Source organism: Crocuta crocuta, unplaced genomic scaffold (assembly GCF_008692635.1).
Source record: "Crocuta crocuta isolate KB4526 unplaced genomic scaffold, BGI_CrCroc_1.0 scaffold290, whole genome shotgun sequence".
Classification (NCBI taxonomy): Eukaryota; Metazoa; Chordata; class Mammalia; order Carnivora; family Hyaenidae; genus Crocuta; species Crocuta crocuta.
This window is the reverse complement of record NW_027527429.1, coordinates 750754-770503: the sequence shown is the minus strand read 5'-3', so window position 1 is coordinate 770503 and position 19750 is coordinate 750754. Positions and strand designations below refer to the sequence as shown.

At 62.8% G+C, this 19750-nt stretch overlaps 2 protein-coding genes across 2 annotated transcripts in view; one reads left to right on the top strand and one right to left on the bottom strand.

Moving 5' to 3' along the window:
* Positions 1-2377, top strand: part of AGXT (alanine--glyoxylate aminotransferase) — a 9160-nt gene extending 6783 nt beyond the window's left edge. Inside the window, exons 9-11 of the mRNA XM_077758302.1 lie at positions 172-382; positions 1438-1583; positions 2015-2377. Coding sequence (XP_077614428.1) covers positions 172-382; positions 1438-1583; positions 2015-2122 — 465 coding nt within the window. The 3' untranslated portion in view covers positions 2123-2377. The remainder of the gene's footprint in view (positions 1-171; positions 383-1437; positions 1584-2014) is intronic.
* Positions 2378-5823: 3446 nt separating this feature from the next.
* Positions 5824-15830, bottom strand: MAB21L4 (mab-21 like 4). The gene is made up of 6 exons (XM_077757340.1): positions 15763-15830; positions 14577-15083; positions 11909-12134; positions 9859-10012; positions 9145-9501; positions 5824-8345 (listed from the first exon to the last, which is right to left on the bottom strand). Exons 2-6 carry the CDS (start codon positions 15058-15060, stop codon positions 8253-8255), a joined length of 1314 nt encoding a protein of 437 aa, XP_077613466.1. The 5' UTR covers positions 15061-15083; positions 15763-15830; the 3' UTR covers positions 5824-8252.
* Between the last annotated feature and the right edge of the window lie 3920 nt (positions 15831-19750).

The following is a 19750-nucleotide window of genomic DNA, read 5'->3' as shown; positions in this document are numbered from 1 at the left end:
TCCTTGCAGGGGTGTGGGAGGGGGTGGGAGGGCTGGCTGCAGACAGAGGGGTTCCGGGGAGGACAGAGCCCTGGGGACAGAGCACTTTCCCACAGCCCGTCTCCAGCTCCCAGGGTGGGGCAGGGGCCAAGTGGGGACCCGTGGGTGTGACCAGGGGGTGTCTTTTTCCAGTGCAGTAACCAGGCTCTCGGGGCACAGAGAGTGGGCCCTGCAGGACACAGGACAGGAGACATTGCTGGGGGTCACCCCGGGGTCGCCCAGGAAGCCTGCCAGCCTGCAGCCCAGAGGCAGGGAGAGCGCCTGCGCGCGGCCGGCCCCCCAGTGTGGGCTGCGTGTGCCCTTCCGTGTCTGCTCGTGGAGCCGGCGCCCCAGGGCTGGGCCAGTAGGGGCTGAGGTGTCCCGTGAGCTGAGGGGGTCACCGGCCTCAGGCTGGCCGTGTGCCAAGGGGGTGCGTAGCTGAGAGGGGGTGAGGACAGCGGATCGTGGGGGTCCCTGCGCTGGGAAGACAGGAGACAGGACTGTGGGTAGCTCAGAAGCCCCTTCCTGTCCCCTGGCCAGCAAGGCGCTCCCACCTCACATCCTCCAGGGACCACAAGGCGCCAGCCACTGGCTGGGCCCCCCACTTCCTGCCCCAGGCCCAGACTGTTGCCACGGCGCCAAGGTGGCTCTGGGTCTGGCCCTGGGGCAGGGGGCTCAGGGCGTCTCTACGGAGACCCGAGTCCAGGCGAGGCAAGGAGCCCTTCCAGCCTGAAGCTGCCCCCACCATGGATGAGATACAGGGTCCCTCCCTGTCACCACAGAGGGAGCGGCCCCGCCCCGCCCTCCCCCACCTTGCCCACTGGGTGCCCTCTCCCCTCCCAGGGCCTGGAGAATNGCGGGGGGCAAGGCAGAAAGGGGAGAGACAGAGGGTGTGGGGGAGGGGAGGACTCCTGTCCTCTGAATGGACACAGGGTCCTGCGGTCACCTGGGTGGTCATTGTCACCTTCACAGCGGCCTGGCCTCTGTGGGTGCTTAGCTCAATGCCCCCATGTGCCCCACAGCCTCCCGCCTAAAGTAGTAATGGGCGAGCTCCGAGCCAGAAGGTGCCCGTGGCCTCCGGAGCCCCGGCACTCCGGCCAGGCAGGGGTGGAGGGTGGGGGTGTCCGCTCGAGGCGCCCAGTCAGCCCAGGTCTCAGCAGGAAACAGAAGCTCCTTCTCCCCAGTAAGGTGTTACCTGCCCAGGGGAGCAGACATCAGACACACCAGAAGGGTGTCCACAGACTCGGATGCCCAGCCCTGAGCACCCGCCAGTGGGCAGGGGCCCCTGGGAGGTGGTGACCTCCCTGCCCCCGGGCTCCGTCTCCCTCCCTCCATGCCCTCCCCCGCCTCTGCCCGCCCCTCTGGGGCCTGAGACCAGGGCTGGAGGCCGTCACGGGGGCGGGGGCGGGGGCGGCTGAGCCGGGCCTGTCTGGCAGGCGCTCCGGCTCCCCACTGTCACCACCGTGGCCGCGCCCGCTGGCTACGACTGGAGGGACATTGTCAACTACGTCATGGACCATTTTGACATCGAGATCACAGGCGGCCTGGGGCCCTCGGCGGGGAAGGTAAGGCGCAGGGCCGCTGCTCTGAGCGGCCAGGGATGAGGTCAGGCCACACGTGCCACGTTCCCACCCCAACACGGAGCGCCATGCGCCAGGCCCAGGCCGAGGCCGGCGGCCGGCGGTTCCGCGGGGCAGCAGGGGCACCCACACAGGAGCGCCCTTCTCTGAACCCCAGGGCCCCGTGCAGGGGGAGCTGGGCGAGGTGCACTCTCCCGCCCCTGTCACCTCAGCCTGGTGAGCTCGTGGGCTGCGGCCTCTCCAAGTCCACCCCGAATGTCCTTCCTCATCTCCCTCCGAGCGGGCAGACCAGGCTGAAGGTGCCATGCCTGGGTCTGGCTGTGCCCACTGAGCGGGCGACTCAGGGTGAAGCTCTCGGTGTGGGGGGTCCCACCTGGCTCTGCCTGGCCCTCATTCCGGCCCCCTGCCCCCTGCAGGTGCTTCGGATCGGCCTGCTGGGCTGCAACGCCACCCGGGAGAACGTGGACCGAGTGATCCAGGCGCTAGAGGAAGCGCTGCAGCGCTGCCCCCGAAACAAGCTGTGACCTGGCTGCCCCCCCGAGCCCCGCCCTCCCGGAGGGGCTGGCTGGGGGCACCGGGAGCAAACAGACTCTGCCAGATGGTCGGGCCCCAGGGGGACAGGACAGCTGCCGCCCCAGGCCCAGGAAGTTCTTCTTTCGAGCGGCACCTCCCGGAAGTGGACCACGTGGGCTCAGGACCCACAGCACCTCCCACATGAGCGGCAGCCCCCACAGGTCCCGGCCGGTGGACACTCAATAAAGAGCCATCGGTCATCTGTCCTCACTGTGTGCAGGGTGGGCGGCGGCGGAAGAGTCTGGCCCCTGACCGCCCGAGTTCGGGGATTGCTCGGGGGCAGAGCCTCGCCTGGGGCCTCCCCAGGGCTGGGAAACCGAGTGTAGGGGCCCTGTCACCCCACACCCTGCCCGGATCTCGCATGTGCAAAATACCACCCCCCAACTCGCCATCAGGGCAGCCCCCAGGGCCCACAGGGCTGACTCGTGACTCGTGATTGGAGTCACTGAGATTAAAGCACCCACAGGCCCAAGGCACACGGCCGGGACTTGACCCGGGAAGACTGAAGGCCACAACGTAGGCACATGGGCCTGGGCACGTGCGGACAGTCCAGGGATCTCAGATGCACAGCCAAGGGGGGGGGCCTCCGGGCCCCGGCCCCTCCCTGTTCTCCGCTTGGCCCCCTCTGGCCCTCAACCACCCCCTTACTTGGGATTTCTGCCCAGGTGCCCTCAGCTTCTCCTTTCTAAGACTTCCAGAACATGCAGCCTCAGCTCTACTGATCATAGCCACACCCATGCTTCCCTGTCTGCACAGCCCTCCGCGGAGGAGGGCCTCAGGTGGAGGTGGACACCCACAGCCCATGTCCTTGTGGACGGCAGCGGTCGGTCTGACTCGGCCCCTGTCACTCACCCAGGTGCCAGCAGGTTGTGTGCACTGGAGTCGGGGTGTCCCCATGAGCTCACAGCCACCAGGACAGACATGCACAGAGCTGAGGGGGCCGAGGGTCTGAAATCCAGAGTGGAAGGTGGGTGGAGGGAGGCTCTTCCAGAAAAGGCCAGACAGGGCCATGTGGGCCACCTCCAGGACATGGCCTTTGTCCCGACAGCAGCCCTGTCCTGGTTGGGTTTTCCCTGCCAGGGGGGTGAGGTGGCAGGGACAGGGGACCCCCACCTGACTGTCAGCACAGGCCAGTTTTGCTGGTGTTTGTGTGACACACAGATGGACCCACGGCACGTCCCCTATTGTGTCTGCTGCGTTCACTCAACACTCTGGACGGTCATGCGTGTTGCTGCAGGGACACGGGGACGGTCTTCCTTGCCTGTGCTTTTCCCTGGCACGGTGGTCACACTCTGCTATCTTCTGCTCTTAACGGACCGGCCAGCTGGGGGCTATTGTGCATAAGGCCGGACAGACTTTCCTACATGTGACCTTGCGCAGACACACGTGCTCACTGCTCTTGGGAAATAACTACGAGAGAATCATGGGCCCCACGGTAGGCAGGCGTTAGCTTTATAAGATGCCACAAGACCCTGTGAAGTGCTTGTAACGTTTACTGAGAGTCCCAGTCTCTGCACAGCCTCACCGATGGCTGGTGTCGTCTTCTCCAGTGGGTGTGACATTGTACGTGATTTGGTTTAAATTTGCATTTGATCGATGCCTGACGACATCAAACATCTTTTCAAGGGCAGACTGGCCATGTGTCCGTCTTCTTTTGAGACTTGTTGGCTCAAGCATTTTGCTCCTATTACTTGATTGTCATCTTTTTATTGTCAACTTATGGTCGTTATTTTATAGATTCTGGATACCGCCGGAAGTATGATGCGAATTTTCTCCTTTTCCGCAGCTCACCGATACATTTCCTTAATCCTGTCTTCCAAAGAGCAGGTCTTTTCCTTTGGTGAGCCCTGGCGTCTTGTCTCGTGGTCCGTGTGGTCAGGAAACTCTCTAGACACCTGTGCTGACATTGATATCGTCATAGGAAGATTCTTCTGGAAACTTTATGGTGTCAGCTTTTGTGTGGAGGTTCCTGGTGTACTTTATGTTAGTGTTGTGCGTGGTGTGGAAAGGGGCCAGCATCTGCTTTTTTCCACGCTGACAGCCAGTTGCTCAAACAATTGTTACACAGACTTTGCTTTCCCACCTGACTGGTGTGCACTTTGCATTGACCATCAGAGCTGGCCTGCCTCTGGCCTCCCTCTCACAGCCTCCTCTCCGGCGCCTTCGGTAATGCAGCTTCGTGACGAGACTTGAAACCAATTAGTGCAAGTCTTCTGATTCTGTGCTCTCTTTTAAAAGATTGTTTTTCCTACCTTAGATCCTTTGAATTTCCATGTAATTTAGAATCATCTTGTCTATTTCTTCAGAATAGCTTGTTGGAATTTAGATAGGAATTGCAGTAAATCTATGCATCAAGTTAAAGACAACAGAAATCATCAAAATATGAATTCCTATTAATGATATTAATTTGGGTCTTTTAAATGATATCAACAATGTTTCAGTGTGGCAGTCTTCCATACTCTTCGTTAGATATGTTCCTGGGTGTTTGACAGTTTTTATTCTATGTAAATGGTATTTTAAAAATTTCATGTCTAATTGTTTATTCTTAATGTATACAAGTGCAGTTGATTTTCCTCTATTAACCTGTCTTCTAACCTTGCCAAATTCACAAAGTCTAGTAGTTTTTCTGTGGATTTCTTTGGATTTTCTATGTAGACAAGCAATTTGTCTATGCAAAAGACTGTTTTGCTTCTTTTCCAATATCCATGCCCTTTACTTGCGTTTCCCGCCTCGCTGCACAGATGAGGACCCTGTAACACGTGGCTCGTGATGGGCGTCTCAGGTCCCAGAGTCACCTAGGGTCTCGTGGCCAGAGGCTCATTCTCCACCGGGGCCCAGTACCGTGACTGCTGCTGCGCTCTGAGCCGTGAGCGGTTCTGCGCTACAGACGCCGCGCTCTGGCTCCACAGCCTTGGCTCGCATGTCAGAGTTCTTAGAGATGCCATGCAGCAGCCCCACGCAGAGCCTTCTGTGTCGCCTGACACACGACATTCCAAGTAAGATGCACGCAATCGCCAAGATCCAGCGAGGCCCACCTAGCACTGCTCTTGCTCGTCACGGCGGGTGGGGCAAGGTATCAGAGCTTCTGCTGCTCGTTAGAGACAATGTCCTGGCAGGTCCAGACCCCGGAACCTCCCAAATCCTCAGCTATGAGACAGACCCTTGAGACTGTACTGTTTCTCTCCCACCCTTTGGCATAAACGTGTCTTACGAGGCATCGAAAGCATTTGCCAGTCACTGCTCCCCAGTCCTCGTTGGCATGATGTCATCGAAACACTGAGCCAGCAAGATGCTCCACGGGACCAGTCCAGGCGATAAAAGTCCTGCTCTGTGGCACAGAGCAGGGAGGTCAGCCTCAGCCTGGGGCAAGACCGGAAACTTACATCCTTGCCTCTTCTAAGTGAAGGCTTATTTCTAAGCCCCTCCCTCCCTGACAGGGGCTGGAAAGAACTCACTCCACAGATCGGCCACCACGAAGCACAGGCCATAGGCTGTGCTGTCCTGTTCTCCTAAGTCTGTGACACCCAGCACAGCACCTTGGCTCCAGACTAAAACTTGGTTCAGTTAATGAGAGCTGCCGTCATTCATCATGATCCAACTGAGTCAGAACATTTAAATTCATTTTATTGTTAAGAATTTATTGGGGGGCAGTTTTAGACACACAGCCCAATGGAGAGGAAAATAGAGATTTCCCATAAACCGCTGCCCACACACATGCACAGCCTTCCTGTCCCCAACATGCCCCGCCGGAGGGACCGTGTGTTACAGGTGACAGGCCCACACAGACACGCCATCGTCACCCAGAGCCCTCGTTCTCATCAGCGCTCTGCTGGCGGTGTGCGCTCGGTGGGCTGGGACAAATGTGTAATGATATGTATCCACCAGTTTAGTATTTTAGTTTCACACAGAGCATTTCCACTGCCCTCACAATCCTCTGTGCCTCACGGGGTCATCCCTCCTACCAACCCCCCGCAACCACCGATCTTTTCACCGTCTCTAACATTTTACCTTTTTCAGAACGTCAGAGTTGGAATCATACAGAATGTAGCCTTCTCAGATTAGCTTCTTTCGCTTAATAATAAACTTTCATTAAGTAATAAGTAATAATTTAAGGTTCCTCCATGTCTTTTCATGGGTTGATGGCTCAGTTCTCTTTAGCACTGAGTGATCTCCCCTCGTCTGGACGAACCACTGTTCATCACCTACTGAGGGATACCTTAGTTGCTTCCAAGTTTTGGCAAATACGAATGAAGTTGCTGTAAAAATTTGTATGTAAGTTTTTGCACAAACATGAGTTTTCAACTCCTTGGGTAAATACCAAGGAATGCAATCGCTGGATCGGGTGGTAAAAGTTTGTTTAGTTTTGTAAGAAACCATCAAACTGTCTTCCAAGTGGCTGCCATTCTGCCTCCCAGCTCCTGATGCTCCACGGCCTTGCCGGCATTTGATGCTGTCGGGGTCCCATATGTTGGCCACTCTCATTGGCACGTGGACGTTTCTCCTTGTTGGCTTAATTTGCATTTATGGATCATATTGAGCAGAATAGACATCTTGACCACACTGAGTCTTCCTATCTGTGAACATGGAATATCCACTTATTTACTTCTTTGATTTTGTTCAGAGTTTTGCCGTTTTCCTCATACAGATATTTTATATATTTTGTTGGATTTATACCGAAGTGTCGATTTTTGATTCATCTGATTTTTGCTAAGGTTATATGGGTGGATTGGGGTCGTTCAGGGTAATGCTAAGTTCCGTTATTGCCTGGGGATAGTGTGTTTTGCTAGACTATTTTGGTCTTCAGAATAGATGTGCTTTTGAAGTCGTCTCTTTGGCCTTTCCTACTATTAAGGCCCTTAGTTCTTCCAAGTACAGGCATCCTGAAACACACCCAGACACTGAGGGAATGACCACAGGCTGGGCCTGGACACTTTGTCCCCCCTGTGAATTAGACTGGACCAAGGTCTTGTGTTCTGACAGCCTCCACTCTCGCGGCATTTCCTGTCCCCCCGTATTAGTGTCAGCTCGGGCCCTCACCACACAGCCCTCCAGGGGCCTGGCATTTCCTCTCCTCCGTGTGTGGCTCTTCTGGTACTTGACCTGGGGCCCCTTTGCAGGGGGTTTTGGGAGGCCCTGCTACATGCATTGCTACGGGATCGCAGGCCCCTTTCCAGGAGCCAGAGTGTGGGCTGTGGCTCAGAAGCTGGGGCGTAAATATCACTGAGAGGCCAAGAGGGTGGAAGGTAGACACTGTCTGTTGGGCTGGGGCACACGCAGGTCACCAGGACCCTCACGTGAGAGCTCGGTGGGGAAGGGGCTGCAGGCTGGCTGTCGTGGGCTGATGAGAGGGTGTGGGGTGGGGAAGTGGAGTGGTGAGAACAGAAGGCAGGGGTGGAGCCAGATGCCAGGAGATGCCGCCTTGCGCAAGACAGAAGACGCCCCGCCTCGGCAGGACCAGCGCAGGTTGGCAGAGGGAGCCGTGGACGTGGGCGTCCCCGCTGTTGGCTTCAGCTTCCTCTGTGAGGGGACGGTGGGGACACCTGGCCATTAGCAGAGACTGGAGAAAGTTGGAAGGTTTCTGTCTGCACACATTTTCTGGCAGCTTCTTCTACGTCTATGTTTCCAGGGGAAGTATTCTCCACCTGGACATACAGAAAGTGCTGGCTGCCGTCTCCACCATGTGCATCCAGCGCGTTCATTTATTCAAGAGCAGATAGGCAGTGTTTCATCATCACAGAGCAGCTCACGACTCGGGCCAGGACAAGCCCTTGAGCTCCAGGTCACGCGCAGACGCTTGGCTCTGAGAGTGTGACGACATCACACAGGATGGACCAACATGCGTCTTGTGAAACCCAGGGCACCTTCATCCCAGGCCCCCGGGAGATCGGCAGCTGCTCCCGGGGCCTGCTGTCCAGCACCCTCAGGGGCCCGTGAGGCCATCCCCCGGACAGTCTGAGGCGTCTCTACCGCCCACCACCTGCCTCAAGGCGAAGTCCATTCTCTTCTCCAAATGTCCCGGGTCCTCCGTGGGGCGGGGCAGCCAGGCCGTGGGTGGTAAAGACCGAGTAAAGGGAAGGCAGCTCAGCACTCCTTGCCGTCCAGAGTCTTGGTCTTCCGGAAGATGCTCTGCATGGCCGAGACCCGGTCCTTATCCTGGATGTTGAAGACCTGGAACTGCAGATGAGCCGGGGGACAGAGGGGTCACAGAGGTACCCGGGAGCCCATCGCAAGGCGCCGGACACGGTGTGGGACATGTGCTCCTTGCCCACCAGGCCCCCTGTGTCCGGGTCTCTGCCTACACAGTCCTCCTCACGGGGGGACCCACCCTGCGCCCTCTTGTCCAGGGGCCCTTCCTCACACACAGGTGTCCCCAGGTGGGCCTGACACAGAGGAGGCCCCACCAGGTGCTTACGGAGGACCGAGCATGTGTCAGGCCCTGTGGGCCCTGCAGGGAGGCCGGGTTGGCTCTTCGGGGTGAGTGTGGGGGTGGCCCTGTGGAAGAGGAGCCGGCATGGCCCCTGCGGGAGCAGGGGAGGGCAGGGCTTAGCGGAGCTGGCGGGACCTTGGGGACCCAAGGAGGTGCAGCTGGCAGGACAGCCAGGCAAGCCCCGAACACCAGGCTGGAGGATTCGAAGTCCCAAGGACATGGCGTGGGGCCCCCGAGCCTAGGGACGCAGCAGGAACCGTTCCCGTGGGGCCCAGGGCCAGCCACACCCCCACGTGAGGGGCAGGGAAGGCACGTGGGCATGGGGCTGGCCCTGGTGGGTAGTGGAGGCAGGCTCAGACATGCTGCCCGGCGGCTGGGGCACTCGCGGCCTGCCTGACCTCCTGCTCTCACCTCTGCCCCCGACACGCTCTTGTCCCGAGCACTGGCCTGACCAGCCCTCCTTAAGCTCCTGGCCCTGGCGGAGCAGCTCCCCACGCGAATGTCACCCTGGGCCTGTCTGGGACCCCCCTCGCTTGCCACACCCACCTTGTCCAGCAGGACGTCAAAGTAGGCGGTGGCCCAGTAGGCGGGGTCGCTGGCGGGCAGCTGCAGGAGTGCCTTGACCCCGTTGCCGATGCGCGGCGGGGGGCTGCGGCCCAGGTGGGTGGCGTGGATGCGCAGGGAGGCCTCGGGCTGGCTGGCGAAGCGCTCCACGCGCTGGTACAGGGCGTCGAGGTCCAGGCCGGCGTCCTTCAGTAGGTTCCGCTCGGGGAAGAGGAAGTCCTGCAGGTGCCTGGCGGCCAGGCAGCAGAGCAGCACCACCAGCAGCCGGTACACGGCGCCCTGCAGCTCCGCCCAGTCCTCGGGCGCCGGGAAGAGCGCGCATGCCCACAGCAGCACCGTCTGCCGCAGCATGGGGTACGTGGTCCAGGCCGGCCCAGCCGTCCCCGCCTTCCCTCCGCCCCCACCCCTGCCCGCCTTCAGCCCATCACCCTCATCAAAGCTGTCCCCTGCCCGGCCCCTGCCCGGCCCCTGCCCCCCTGCACCTCGCTCCCGGCAGAGACCCCGTCCGCTTCCCCTTCCCCGCCTTGTGCCCTGGCCCTTGCCTTCCCTTGCTCTTCTCAGCCCCTGACGGTCACAGAGGCCGAGGAGGACACGGCTCCCGCCCAGTGAGCAGCAAAGTGCTCAGAGTGGGGTTCCCTGGCCGGGCACATTCACAGCCACCAGGGGCCAGGGTGCCCGCGAGCCCCCCATGCGCACCTTCAGGTGGCCGAAGGTCAGGCCGGGGCTCCGGCCGCCGTCACGCCAGCTCTCGTGGTTGACCCGGTCCAGGATGGAGAGGCTGTCCAGGCGGTGGCCCTGGAGGGAGCCCAGCGCACCGAGCAGCCTGGTGAGCAGGTAGTCAGTGGAGACCCTGGGAGCGGGACGGCATACCACATCGGGTCAGCAGCGGGGCCCCGGCCGCCCGTCCAGGGGCACGCTGCATCCCCAGCTCATCCCCAGCTCTGGCCTCCCCGGGATCAGCTCTCGAGCCCCACAGGATGGTCCAGCCTGTGCAGGGACCAGCCGCTGCAGGGACCAGCCTGTGCAGGGACCAGCCGCTGCAGGGACCAGCCAGTGCAGGGACCAGCCTGTGCAGGGACCAGCCGCTGCAGGGACCAGCCAGTGCAGGGACCAGCCTGTGCAGGGACCAGCCGCTGCAGGGACCAGCCAGTGCAGGGACCAGCCTGTGCAGGGACCAGCCGCTGCAGGGACCAGCCAGTGCAGGGACCACCCGCTGCAGGGACCAGCCGCTGAAGGGACCAGCCGCTGCAGGGACCACCCGCTGCAGGGACCAGCCAGTGCAGGGACCACCCGCTGCAGGGACCACCCGCTGCAGGGACCAGCCGCTGCAGGGACCAGCCGCTGCAGGGACCAGCCGGTGCAGGGACCACCCGCTGCAGGGACCACCCGCTGCAGGGACCACCCGCTGCAGGGACCAGCCCAGCCCCCAAGTGTTTTCTAGGAACTGCTGTTGTGGAGGGTCTTATGTGAAGCGTCAGGTTCTCACGGAGATGCTCGGGACCCAGAACAGGGCGGGGCATAGGGAGCTTTCCTGACCCCTCCGTGTGGGCAGGAAGGGGCCTCTCTGAGCCGCCCAGGGTACAGCAGTGCCCCCTGGTCCTCAGGCTGACGTGTCCCCTCCGTGCCCCATTTGGGAAGTCAGCGGTCACCGCACGGCTCAGAATCTGCCCCCACCAGCAGTGCCACGCTCAGGGCGTCGCACACCCGTGGCACTCACCGTGGGCTCACGGAGCCGCCCGAGGCCAGCGCCCCCACGGGCCCCGCTCTCTGTGGAGTCTCAGGACCGGACGGCCATCCGCCTGCGCACCCGGAGTCAAGGATTCCCGCTCCCTGCTCGGCTGCACACTCAGCCTGCCCTCCCCTTCCTTCTCGCCTGGACACAGCCCTGCTTGGGGTACGGAGCTCACAGGCCTCTGCTGAGCCTCCCCTTGGGGCAGAAACTGTCACCCACTTCTGAGAATGAACTGTAAGCCCCCGAGCCGCCTTCCCGGGCGTGGGAGCCGGGGAGTGTCACCCTGGCCAAATCACAGCAGCTTTGCTGTTTAAGTCCTGTCCAAGCTGCATGCGGCTCAGTCCCCGGTTCTTGGCTCGGGGTGTCAAGAGGAGCTCAGCCTCTGCCTCGCATCCCCAACTCTCTCTTTCCTGCTCACAGACACCAGCTCGGGGTCTCCCTTTCCCTGCCGGTGAGGGAGGGAAGGGGCGTCAGCACCTCACCCGCTCACAGACTACTGGGGTGGAGACTGGGGGCCCCACGGGGCTGCCGGGCCTCCAGGGCCAGGCGGGGGCGGCGCCTGCAGCTGGGCAGCACGGGTGGGGGGCTCATGGTGGGAGGACATACCGGCCCCCAACGGGGAGGGGCCACCGGGAGATGCTAGCAAATTCCTGCTACTCCACCTCGGCCCTCGATGTGTGGAGACCCCTCCCGACCGTTCCTGGAACCTGCCACCCGGGGGAAGCCACCCGCCTCTGCGCCCAGGACAGCCTTCTGCGTGTCTCCGAGTCTCTCCTCACAGCCCCACCCTCCCCGCAGCTGGCAAACCCAGCAGTGGGCAGCCGGCCAGATGCCCACTTCCCCCAGAGATCCCAGTGACGTCAGCGTGGCACGGAGGCCTACAGGGCGGAGCCGGGGGACGGGGTCCCCGCAGACCTTCCTGCCCGGGGGGAGGAGCAGCGGGTGGCAGCCCCCTTCCGGCCGGCTCTCCCGGGCCCCACAGACCCCAGGACGCCTCCGGTGGTGGGCACTGACCTCCAGTGGTGGGCACCAGCTGGTACCAGTGCCACTTCTTGGCTGAAGACCCTTCTCAAGCTGCCTTCAGGGAGCCCGGGCAGCAGCTGGACCCTCTCCAGGGCGGCCGCCCCGAGCCTTCTCCGCACCACGGGCACGATGTTGAATCGGACCGTTCTCCAGCCGCCGGACACCAGCAGGGTCAGGTGGCTCTCCTCCTCCTCCAGGCTGTCCACGTTCAGGGAACCTGCAACACCCCGCCGTGCCCTTGAACCCCCATCTCAGACAGCCCCTCACGCCTCTGGGAAGGGGCTAAAGCCCTGGTGTCGGGAGAGGCGGGCTTGGTGCCCAGCGCCCAGGAAGGCCCGGATCCAAAGGCTGACAGCCCGCCTTCCACTCCACACCCTGGGTCCCTGGAGCCACACCCCAGGTGGCACATTCCCACTCCCTCACCTCCCAGACCCAGCCCAGCGCCCATGCCCGGAACCCCCCGAACACCCCGGGGGGGACGTTCCAAGGGTGATGGGCTGGGGGCTGGGGAGGTGGAGGCACCCTGGGGTGGCGCGGGCCCTCCGGCCTCTGCCTCAGCTGTCACTTCCCCCCAGTAAACAAATTAGGACCACAGAGAGAGGAGGGGAGCTGAGCAGTGTGGGGGACACTCATGTCACCGGCCCTGACCAACACCCGCCGTCCCGCTCCCTCCCCCAGCACTGCCCACGGAGGGTGCTGGTCAGGCGTCAGGGGACTGGTGGTCTGGGACCCGTGTGCCGAAGGGAACCCCCAACATGTGCCTTGAAGCTAGGGCTCCACAGGGACGGAGCGCCGGGGCTGGGCTCCTGAGGTCCCCCCGCAGGCCGCAGCCCGCCCTGGCCCTGCAGCCCCCGGGGGGGAAGCCCTCAGGAAGGAGCCTGGGCCCTTCAGCATGCAGGCCCCTCCCTCTCACCCCCTGTGGGTAGTTCGGGTCCTGGCCCCGCCACCTGGGCCACTCCATCCCCTACGTGGGCCTCAGCTTCCCCATCAGTTACAGGAAGAAAGGAGCTCAGTGACCCCTGGCCCCTTCTGATTCGGGGTTTGAGGCCCTGGTCATCCAAAGCCACTGCTGGAGCTTCATGTCCCTGTCGCGGAGGCGGCTTCGAGGGCGCCAGCCGCGCCCACAGCCTGTCCCAGCCACGCCCTGCCTCAGCCCCCAGCCTGGTCCCACCGGTTTATTGCCGGGTGCAGGCGGCCTGAACCTTGTCACCTGGGGCTGCTGGGTTCCCTTTTAAGGTAAGTGTCTGGGAGCAATGCTTGGAATTTCCCTGCACGCCCGGCCCAGCCGGGCCCCTGGGTGTGGCTCCCCGCCTCCCTGCTCTCCCAGCCAGGGAGCCGAGGACGGTGGGGACCTGCGGACGGCCAACAGGGGACGGCAGCTCAGAGTGTGCCTGAGGGGCCCAGGGCTGGGCGCCCCCAGCAGGTGGGGCAGGCGGCCTGCAGGTGACAGACCCAGGTGGGCATGGCTATGGTAGGTCATGGGGGAGACAGCAGGGCCCCGCCAAGTCCCCTGCGGTAATTGGAAGGTTCGGAAGATGACCAGAGAAGACGTCGAAGGGGCCTAACGCCAGGTTCTGGGAAGGCTCCATTTGTCATCAGCTCTGAGAGGGTGGCCACCCGCCTGGGTCACCAGGCAGGTCTGGAGAGGGGCCAGGGTCGGGATTTGCCCCTCTTGGTGTTGGAAGGCCATTCAGAAGCCACTCTGAGCAGCCCGGGGCCAGGCCCCTGTCCCTGCGCTGGGCTGACCGGCCATCCCCATTCTCTGACATTATGGCGGATAAAGGACGGGTGGCAGCCTCCACCACGGGCCCTATTCCTTCCCAAGGGGATTGGGACTTCTGCCTCGGTCCCCACTCCCCTACCAGGACAACCCGAGGTGCCTGCTCTGGCCCCAGCAGGGTGCACTGCTGCCCTGCGCCTGCACACACGGCACCTCTTTCTAGAGCCTTCATAGGCCCGGAGCCCCCACTGGAGGGAAGCCCACTAGCTGTGGTCCAGCCAGGAGCCCGGGCCATCCGGGGGCTTTCCACCCCCAGATCACATCAGCAAGGCACCTGGGGGAGAGGCTCAAGGCTCAAGACACCAGTTAGCACCCGGGCCATAAACTGAAACAACCCTGTGCACACACGTGCACGTGTGCACACACACCCATGTGCCTTCTCCTGTGGTGCACACTTATGCACATATATGTACATACTCACACACGCGTTCATAATCCTGCACACACACGCACACACAGTCTTGGTGCAGGGGCCTGCGTCAAGCAGGTCAGCTGGACACCAGCGCCCGTGTCTTAGTTTCTAATTGTTTATCAAGTCACGTCCATTAAAACGTCACCATGTGAAAATCAGGTAACATGGAAATGCATGTCTTCTAGAAGTGTTTGGAACTAGGAAGGATCTCAGAGCCGTTTCCTCTAGCTTGTGTGCCTCGACACACGCACTGAAATCACATGCTTGTGCACACATGTGCACGCACGCACACACACACATACAAGCACACCCTGAGTGCACACACGCGTCACATGCCTGTGCACAGGTGCGCACACCACACATGGGCACGCACACGCACACACACACGCACACACCCTGAGCCGCCACATGCCTGTGCACAGGCATGCACACCACACACGCGTGTGCCCGGGTGCCCGGCCGACTACCTGGCATGATGTGGTTCTGGTGTTTGCAGTGCACGATGGCCGCCACCAGAAGGTCCTTGAGGATGCGCAGGACCTTGCTGGGCGCTATGTGGCCGCGGCCCTGGGCGCCGACCTCCGAGGAGACACTGAGGACGTTGTCGGCCATCCACCGGTCCAGGAGGGCCCCTTCCCCCGAGACGCCCAGGCGGCAGGACGCGGGGCCGTCCCCCGCCTCGGCGGCCCCCACCTCCTCCACCAGGAGGGCGTCTGCGTCCACCCTCAGGGGCACCTCCAGGGGCAGGGGGCCGTCCGAGGTGCGCAGGGCGAACTGGAAGGCCTCCAGGTCCCGGGAATAGTCCACGAGGAAGTGCGGGTCCAGGTGGTGCACGCGCTCCAGCACCGTGAGCAGCACGTCCTCTGCGCGCTGGAAGTCCTGCGCCCGCGGCGCCCCCCGCGAGCGGATGGCCTGCAGGTAGTGGTGCCACAGGGGCACCTGCACAGCCATGGCCGGGCCGGACGGAGAGGCACCTGCTGGGAGAATTCCAGAGTGATGGCCGCCGTGGCTTAAATAGCTGGGCCCCACCCAGGCCTTTGAAGTGAGGCTGAGTCAGTTGCCAACACTTAGGAATGTCACGCAGCCCTGGGGGGGAGGCGGGGCCTGGTCACCACCCAGCCAAGCCAGGCTCCTCCCTTCTGTCACACTGACGCCGCCTCTGAGGCCCGGGACGGCCCTGGAGAAATGTCACTCGGCACTGCCCCTCCAGGGGTCGACCGGGAGGTGGGGAGACCGCTGCGGGTGCCCCCACCTCGTCCCAGCAGCCACGGCGCCTCTGTGACACCTGGGCCTTCCTGCTAGGCTGGAGGAGAGACACAGGGCATCCCCATTGCTCAGAAGAGAAATGTGAGGCGGGGTGGTGGCCTCCCCGGACCTCCTGCGTGGGAGGCCCCTCTCTCTGAGGCAGCTCAGAAACCAGGGCTGGGGGCTGTGTTTCCATAGCAACGGGACCGTTCCCCTCAGGCACCTGCTCCCCCGCCGGCTGGAGCCCAGACTGGGGCATGCCCGCAGCCCACAGCCCGCAGCCCCATGTGAAGCCTGCCTCCTCCCCGGTCAGGGTCAGAGCCACACGTGCAACCCCCAGCCCGAGGCCCCCGCACTGCCTGCCCCCCAGCCTGCAGGGCCCTCAGCCTGCGAGGAGCCCGCACCCACCTGGGTCTGCGGCTGGAGCGTCTGGTTCCAGGGCCCGGCTCCCTGGCTCTTCCCGGCTGGCGGAAAGCCTCGCCCTGCAGCCCTCCAGCACCGCGCTGCTGGGAGCCCCGCCCGCCTGCCTGCCTCCCCGCTCAGGGCCGGGCAAGTCCCAACCAGCAGGGGGGCCGCCCCCGCTGACCCCTGGCCCTGCTGGGCTGGCCTGGCGCCCCGGCTGGAGTGTCTGCAAACAGTGAACATGGAGAGAGCCCCCAGCTAGGTATCCCGGAGACGCTGCCCTGCAGCCCTGCGGGGGCGGGGGGGCGCCTCACCCTACCCACAAGGGGCCTCAGACACCCAGGTGGCTGCAGGCAGAGCCTGGATCCAAGTGTCCCCAGGTCCCAGGGGCCCTGCCCGTCCCACCTGCGCTCCATCGGGCAGGCCACGCGGGACTACGTGCGGAAGGTGCCGGAGCATTAACACCAGCGGTAACGGGGGGCGCCGGGGGGCGCTGGTCGGGAAGCAACAGACCCCCTCGAGGGGGGCACACGTGGTGGTGGGCTGGGTTGTGAGGGTTAATCTGTGTGATGGGGGCTGCCGAGGGGGTGGCCTGAGAGGTGAGTCGTCCAGGAGGCTGTGGACACTCGGGGTCACCCAGGGAGAAGCAGGCGTGAGGCTGGCCGGCGCCGTCACCTGGAAGGTGGCCAGAGCAGGCAGCTGAGCCATGGAGCTTCCCAGGCGAGCAAGAGTCTGGGGGCGGCCACAGCCCAAGATGGCGGCGCAGGGGCCCGGCGGCGAGGGTCTCGGTACAGGGGTGGGGAGAAGGGGCGTGTGAGAAAGGAGGAGCCCAGGCAGACGCTGTCTCAGGCCCGAGGGGCACTGATGTGGGTCACCTGTGCCCACGCAGGTCCCGGGCCCGGGTGGTCCGCGCAGGGCCGGATGGGACGTGTGGGAGAAGGGGCGCCCCCGGGTGCTGCAGGCAGGGCTGAGCTTGGTTTGATTTGGTTTCATGGTTTTTATGGCGATAAAAAACATAACATAAAATTTACCTTCCTCACGATTTTAAATGTCTAATTAATTCAGTGACATCGGGTGCGTTTGTATCGTTGCTGTTGTTACCATTGTGCTACCAATACCGCCAGCGGCCGCCAGAGCTCCTTCCCCACCTGAAACCCTGCACTTCTCATCAAAAACGAACTCCCACTCTCCTGAACCCCCTGCCCCACTTTCCGTCTCTGATATTTTTAAAGATTTTATCTTTAAAATTTTTTTTTTATGTTTTATTTATTTCTGAGAGAGAGAGAGAGAGAGACAGCATGGACATGGGAGGGTCAGAGACAGCGAGAGACACAGAATCCGAAGCAGCTCCAGGCTCTGAGCAGCTGTCAGCACAGAGCCCGATGCGGGGCTCGAACCCACGAACCGTGAGATCACGACCTGAGCGGAAGTTGGACACTTAACGGACTGAGCCCCCAGGTGCCCCTAAAGATTTTATCTTTAAGTCGTCTCTACACCCAGCGTGGGGCTCGAACTCACAACCCCGAGATCCAGAGTTGCAGGCTCCACCGACTGAGCCGGCCGGCCGGCCTGTCTCTGTGATTTTGACTGGACGAGGGACCACAGGAGTGGGGTCGGCCTTGTGTGGCTGGCTTATTTCACCGAGCCCAATGTCCACAGGTTCAGGTCAGTGCTTCATGCCTTGTGGCTGAATGATATTCCGCTGGATGCACAGATCACCTCTGCTGCTCCGTCCATCCGTCCACGCACACGGGCTGCTTCCACCTGCCCAGCAGCTGTGAGCCTGGGTGTGCGAAACTCCCTAGGACACCCTGCTGTCAGTTCTGTTGGACATATACCCGCAAGGGGGACGGCCATGGTGGGCGTGTGAGGGACCAAAATGAGCCGATTCACTTTTTCTCCCCTGGTGTTGCCCACACAGCTTTTCTCCCCCGCTTTCTCGCCAGGGGTCTTTGCTTCTCCTGAGTCCTCAGCAGGATCCAGCCCCGGGTGCATGGGGGCCCCGCCGAGGCGGCCTTCCCCAGCGACACTGCAAACAGATGAATACGGGGTGGGTTCCGCCCCGGGGAACCTCTCGAGACTCGTCCCGGGCTGACCCTCCACGGCCAGGCCGACCAGCGCCCCGTGGGCCTCTGCAGATGCAGGTGCACTGGCTGCTGAGAGAGTCGCGAGCCCGAGAGGGAAGGAATGAGACTTCTCTCCCGGAGCACATAGGCCCAGCAGCCCGCGTGGGGAGCCCCAGAGCCTCACCCGGCAGTGTACCCGAATGTGAGCCCCGGGGCCCTCACCTGCCGTGCGGGCAGGCCCCAGATGCACAGACAGTGGCCGTGGGCAGCAGGACAGTCAGAGCAGGGCTGCCTGTTAACATGCCTGCAGAACGCGGGGCCTGCCTCCTGTCCGGCACCTGCAGGGGGCACGCCCGCCAGAGGCCGGGAACCCGGGTCTGTGGAGCCAGAAGCGTTGGCGGGAGCCGCCCCTCTCCGGAGCCATGGCCTGCCCTCGGGAGTGCTGTCACAGAGGGCGGGTGGCTCTGCAGGGGTGAGCCGGTCAGGCCCTACAGCCAGTTAGGTGACACGGCGGCCCGAGGCCCTGAGGGGCTGGGCAGCGGCACCCCATTCCTCTGCGGCCTCCAGCCCCTTTCCTGGGGACTGCCCTGCGTGTGACCCCTCGAGGGAGGATGTGTCAGGGCCACGTGTCCCGTGCGCAGCAGGCTCCTGGACCAGCGCCAGCCCCGCCCTGTAGGAGAGAGCTGGGCCAAAGGCGGGCGTGGCCTTCACACCAGGAAGCCACTAGTTTCGTGCTTCCCCTCTCGGGGAGGGTCTGAATCAGGCGTGGCAAATTCCGGGGCCCGTGGGGCCAGTGCCATGACTCTCCCTGCGCCCGCCCTGCCCACCCACCCCACAGAGGTGCTGCCTGCATCGTAAGGACTTGTATCACACCCTCCATTCATTCCAGAACATTCCGCGGGGGCCATGCCCCGTCCTGAGGGCTCGCCTTCTTGTCCATCGATGGCCCAGGACCAGGAGCCACCAGCATGGACACTAGGCAGTGAGGCCGTGGGGTTACGCGCAGGGACTGTGGGGGCCTCAGAGGGGCTGGAGGAAAGGGGACGGGTGTGGGGGTGAAGGCCAGAATGTGCTAGGCTTCTCCACAGGGCCTTAAAGACTTAAGGGGAGAACAGGCTGAGGTGAGCACTGGGGCGGGGGGGAGGGGGGGCAGAGGCAGGGTGCCCCCCACCCTGGGCACCACCTTTCCTGGTTCCCACGAGTGACCGCAGACAGTCACGCCAGCCTCCACGGCCTCCTCGCCATCCGACTGTCACACAAATACCCCGCATGGAGCTCCCCCGGTGGGAACTCTCACCGGAAACCGTACCCTCGGTGCCCCCAGAGCCCACCTGGCCGGGGTCAGATGAGGCCAGGCCCCGGGGCTCCAGCAGGACACCTGCCTCACGCCTCCCCCAAATCCCGGGGCCCGGACTCCAGGGCGCTGTTGACGGCCTTGGGTGCCGGGAGGGTCCCCTGGGCCCCGAGTGTGTACCTTGGCTTTGCGCCTTCAGTGCTGACCCGTGCGCTGAGCGCCACCCCAGGTCTGGACGCCCGGTGGGGCCATGCCCACCCGAGAGCCAGTCCTGCCCATGCATGGGTCGCTCCCCCGGGGCAGGAGGACAGAGCGCAAGTGTCTCCGGGGACAGTTACCTTCACGCACAGGTGGCGCTGTCTCCAATGTCTGTTCCCAGGAGAGAGCCTGGGCCCCCAGCGTCCCTCAGCGCTGGTGACAGATGCGCTCCCGCCGCCTGTCCAGCCTGACCACCAGGTCCCTCTGGCCTTGCCGACAGGCTGCCTCAGAGAACGGGCCTCCCCTCTCTCTGGGCCGTCACTGCTGGCTGCCAGCCCACCTCCAGGGCCTGCCCTTTTCTAAAAGGGATTCAGCTGGGAGAGGTCTGCTTAGAACGAGGACTTGGAGGGGACCCGGATGCCCCGTGCCAGGCTCA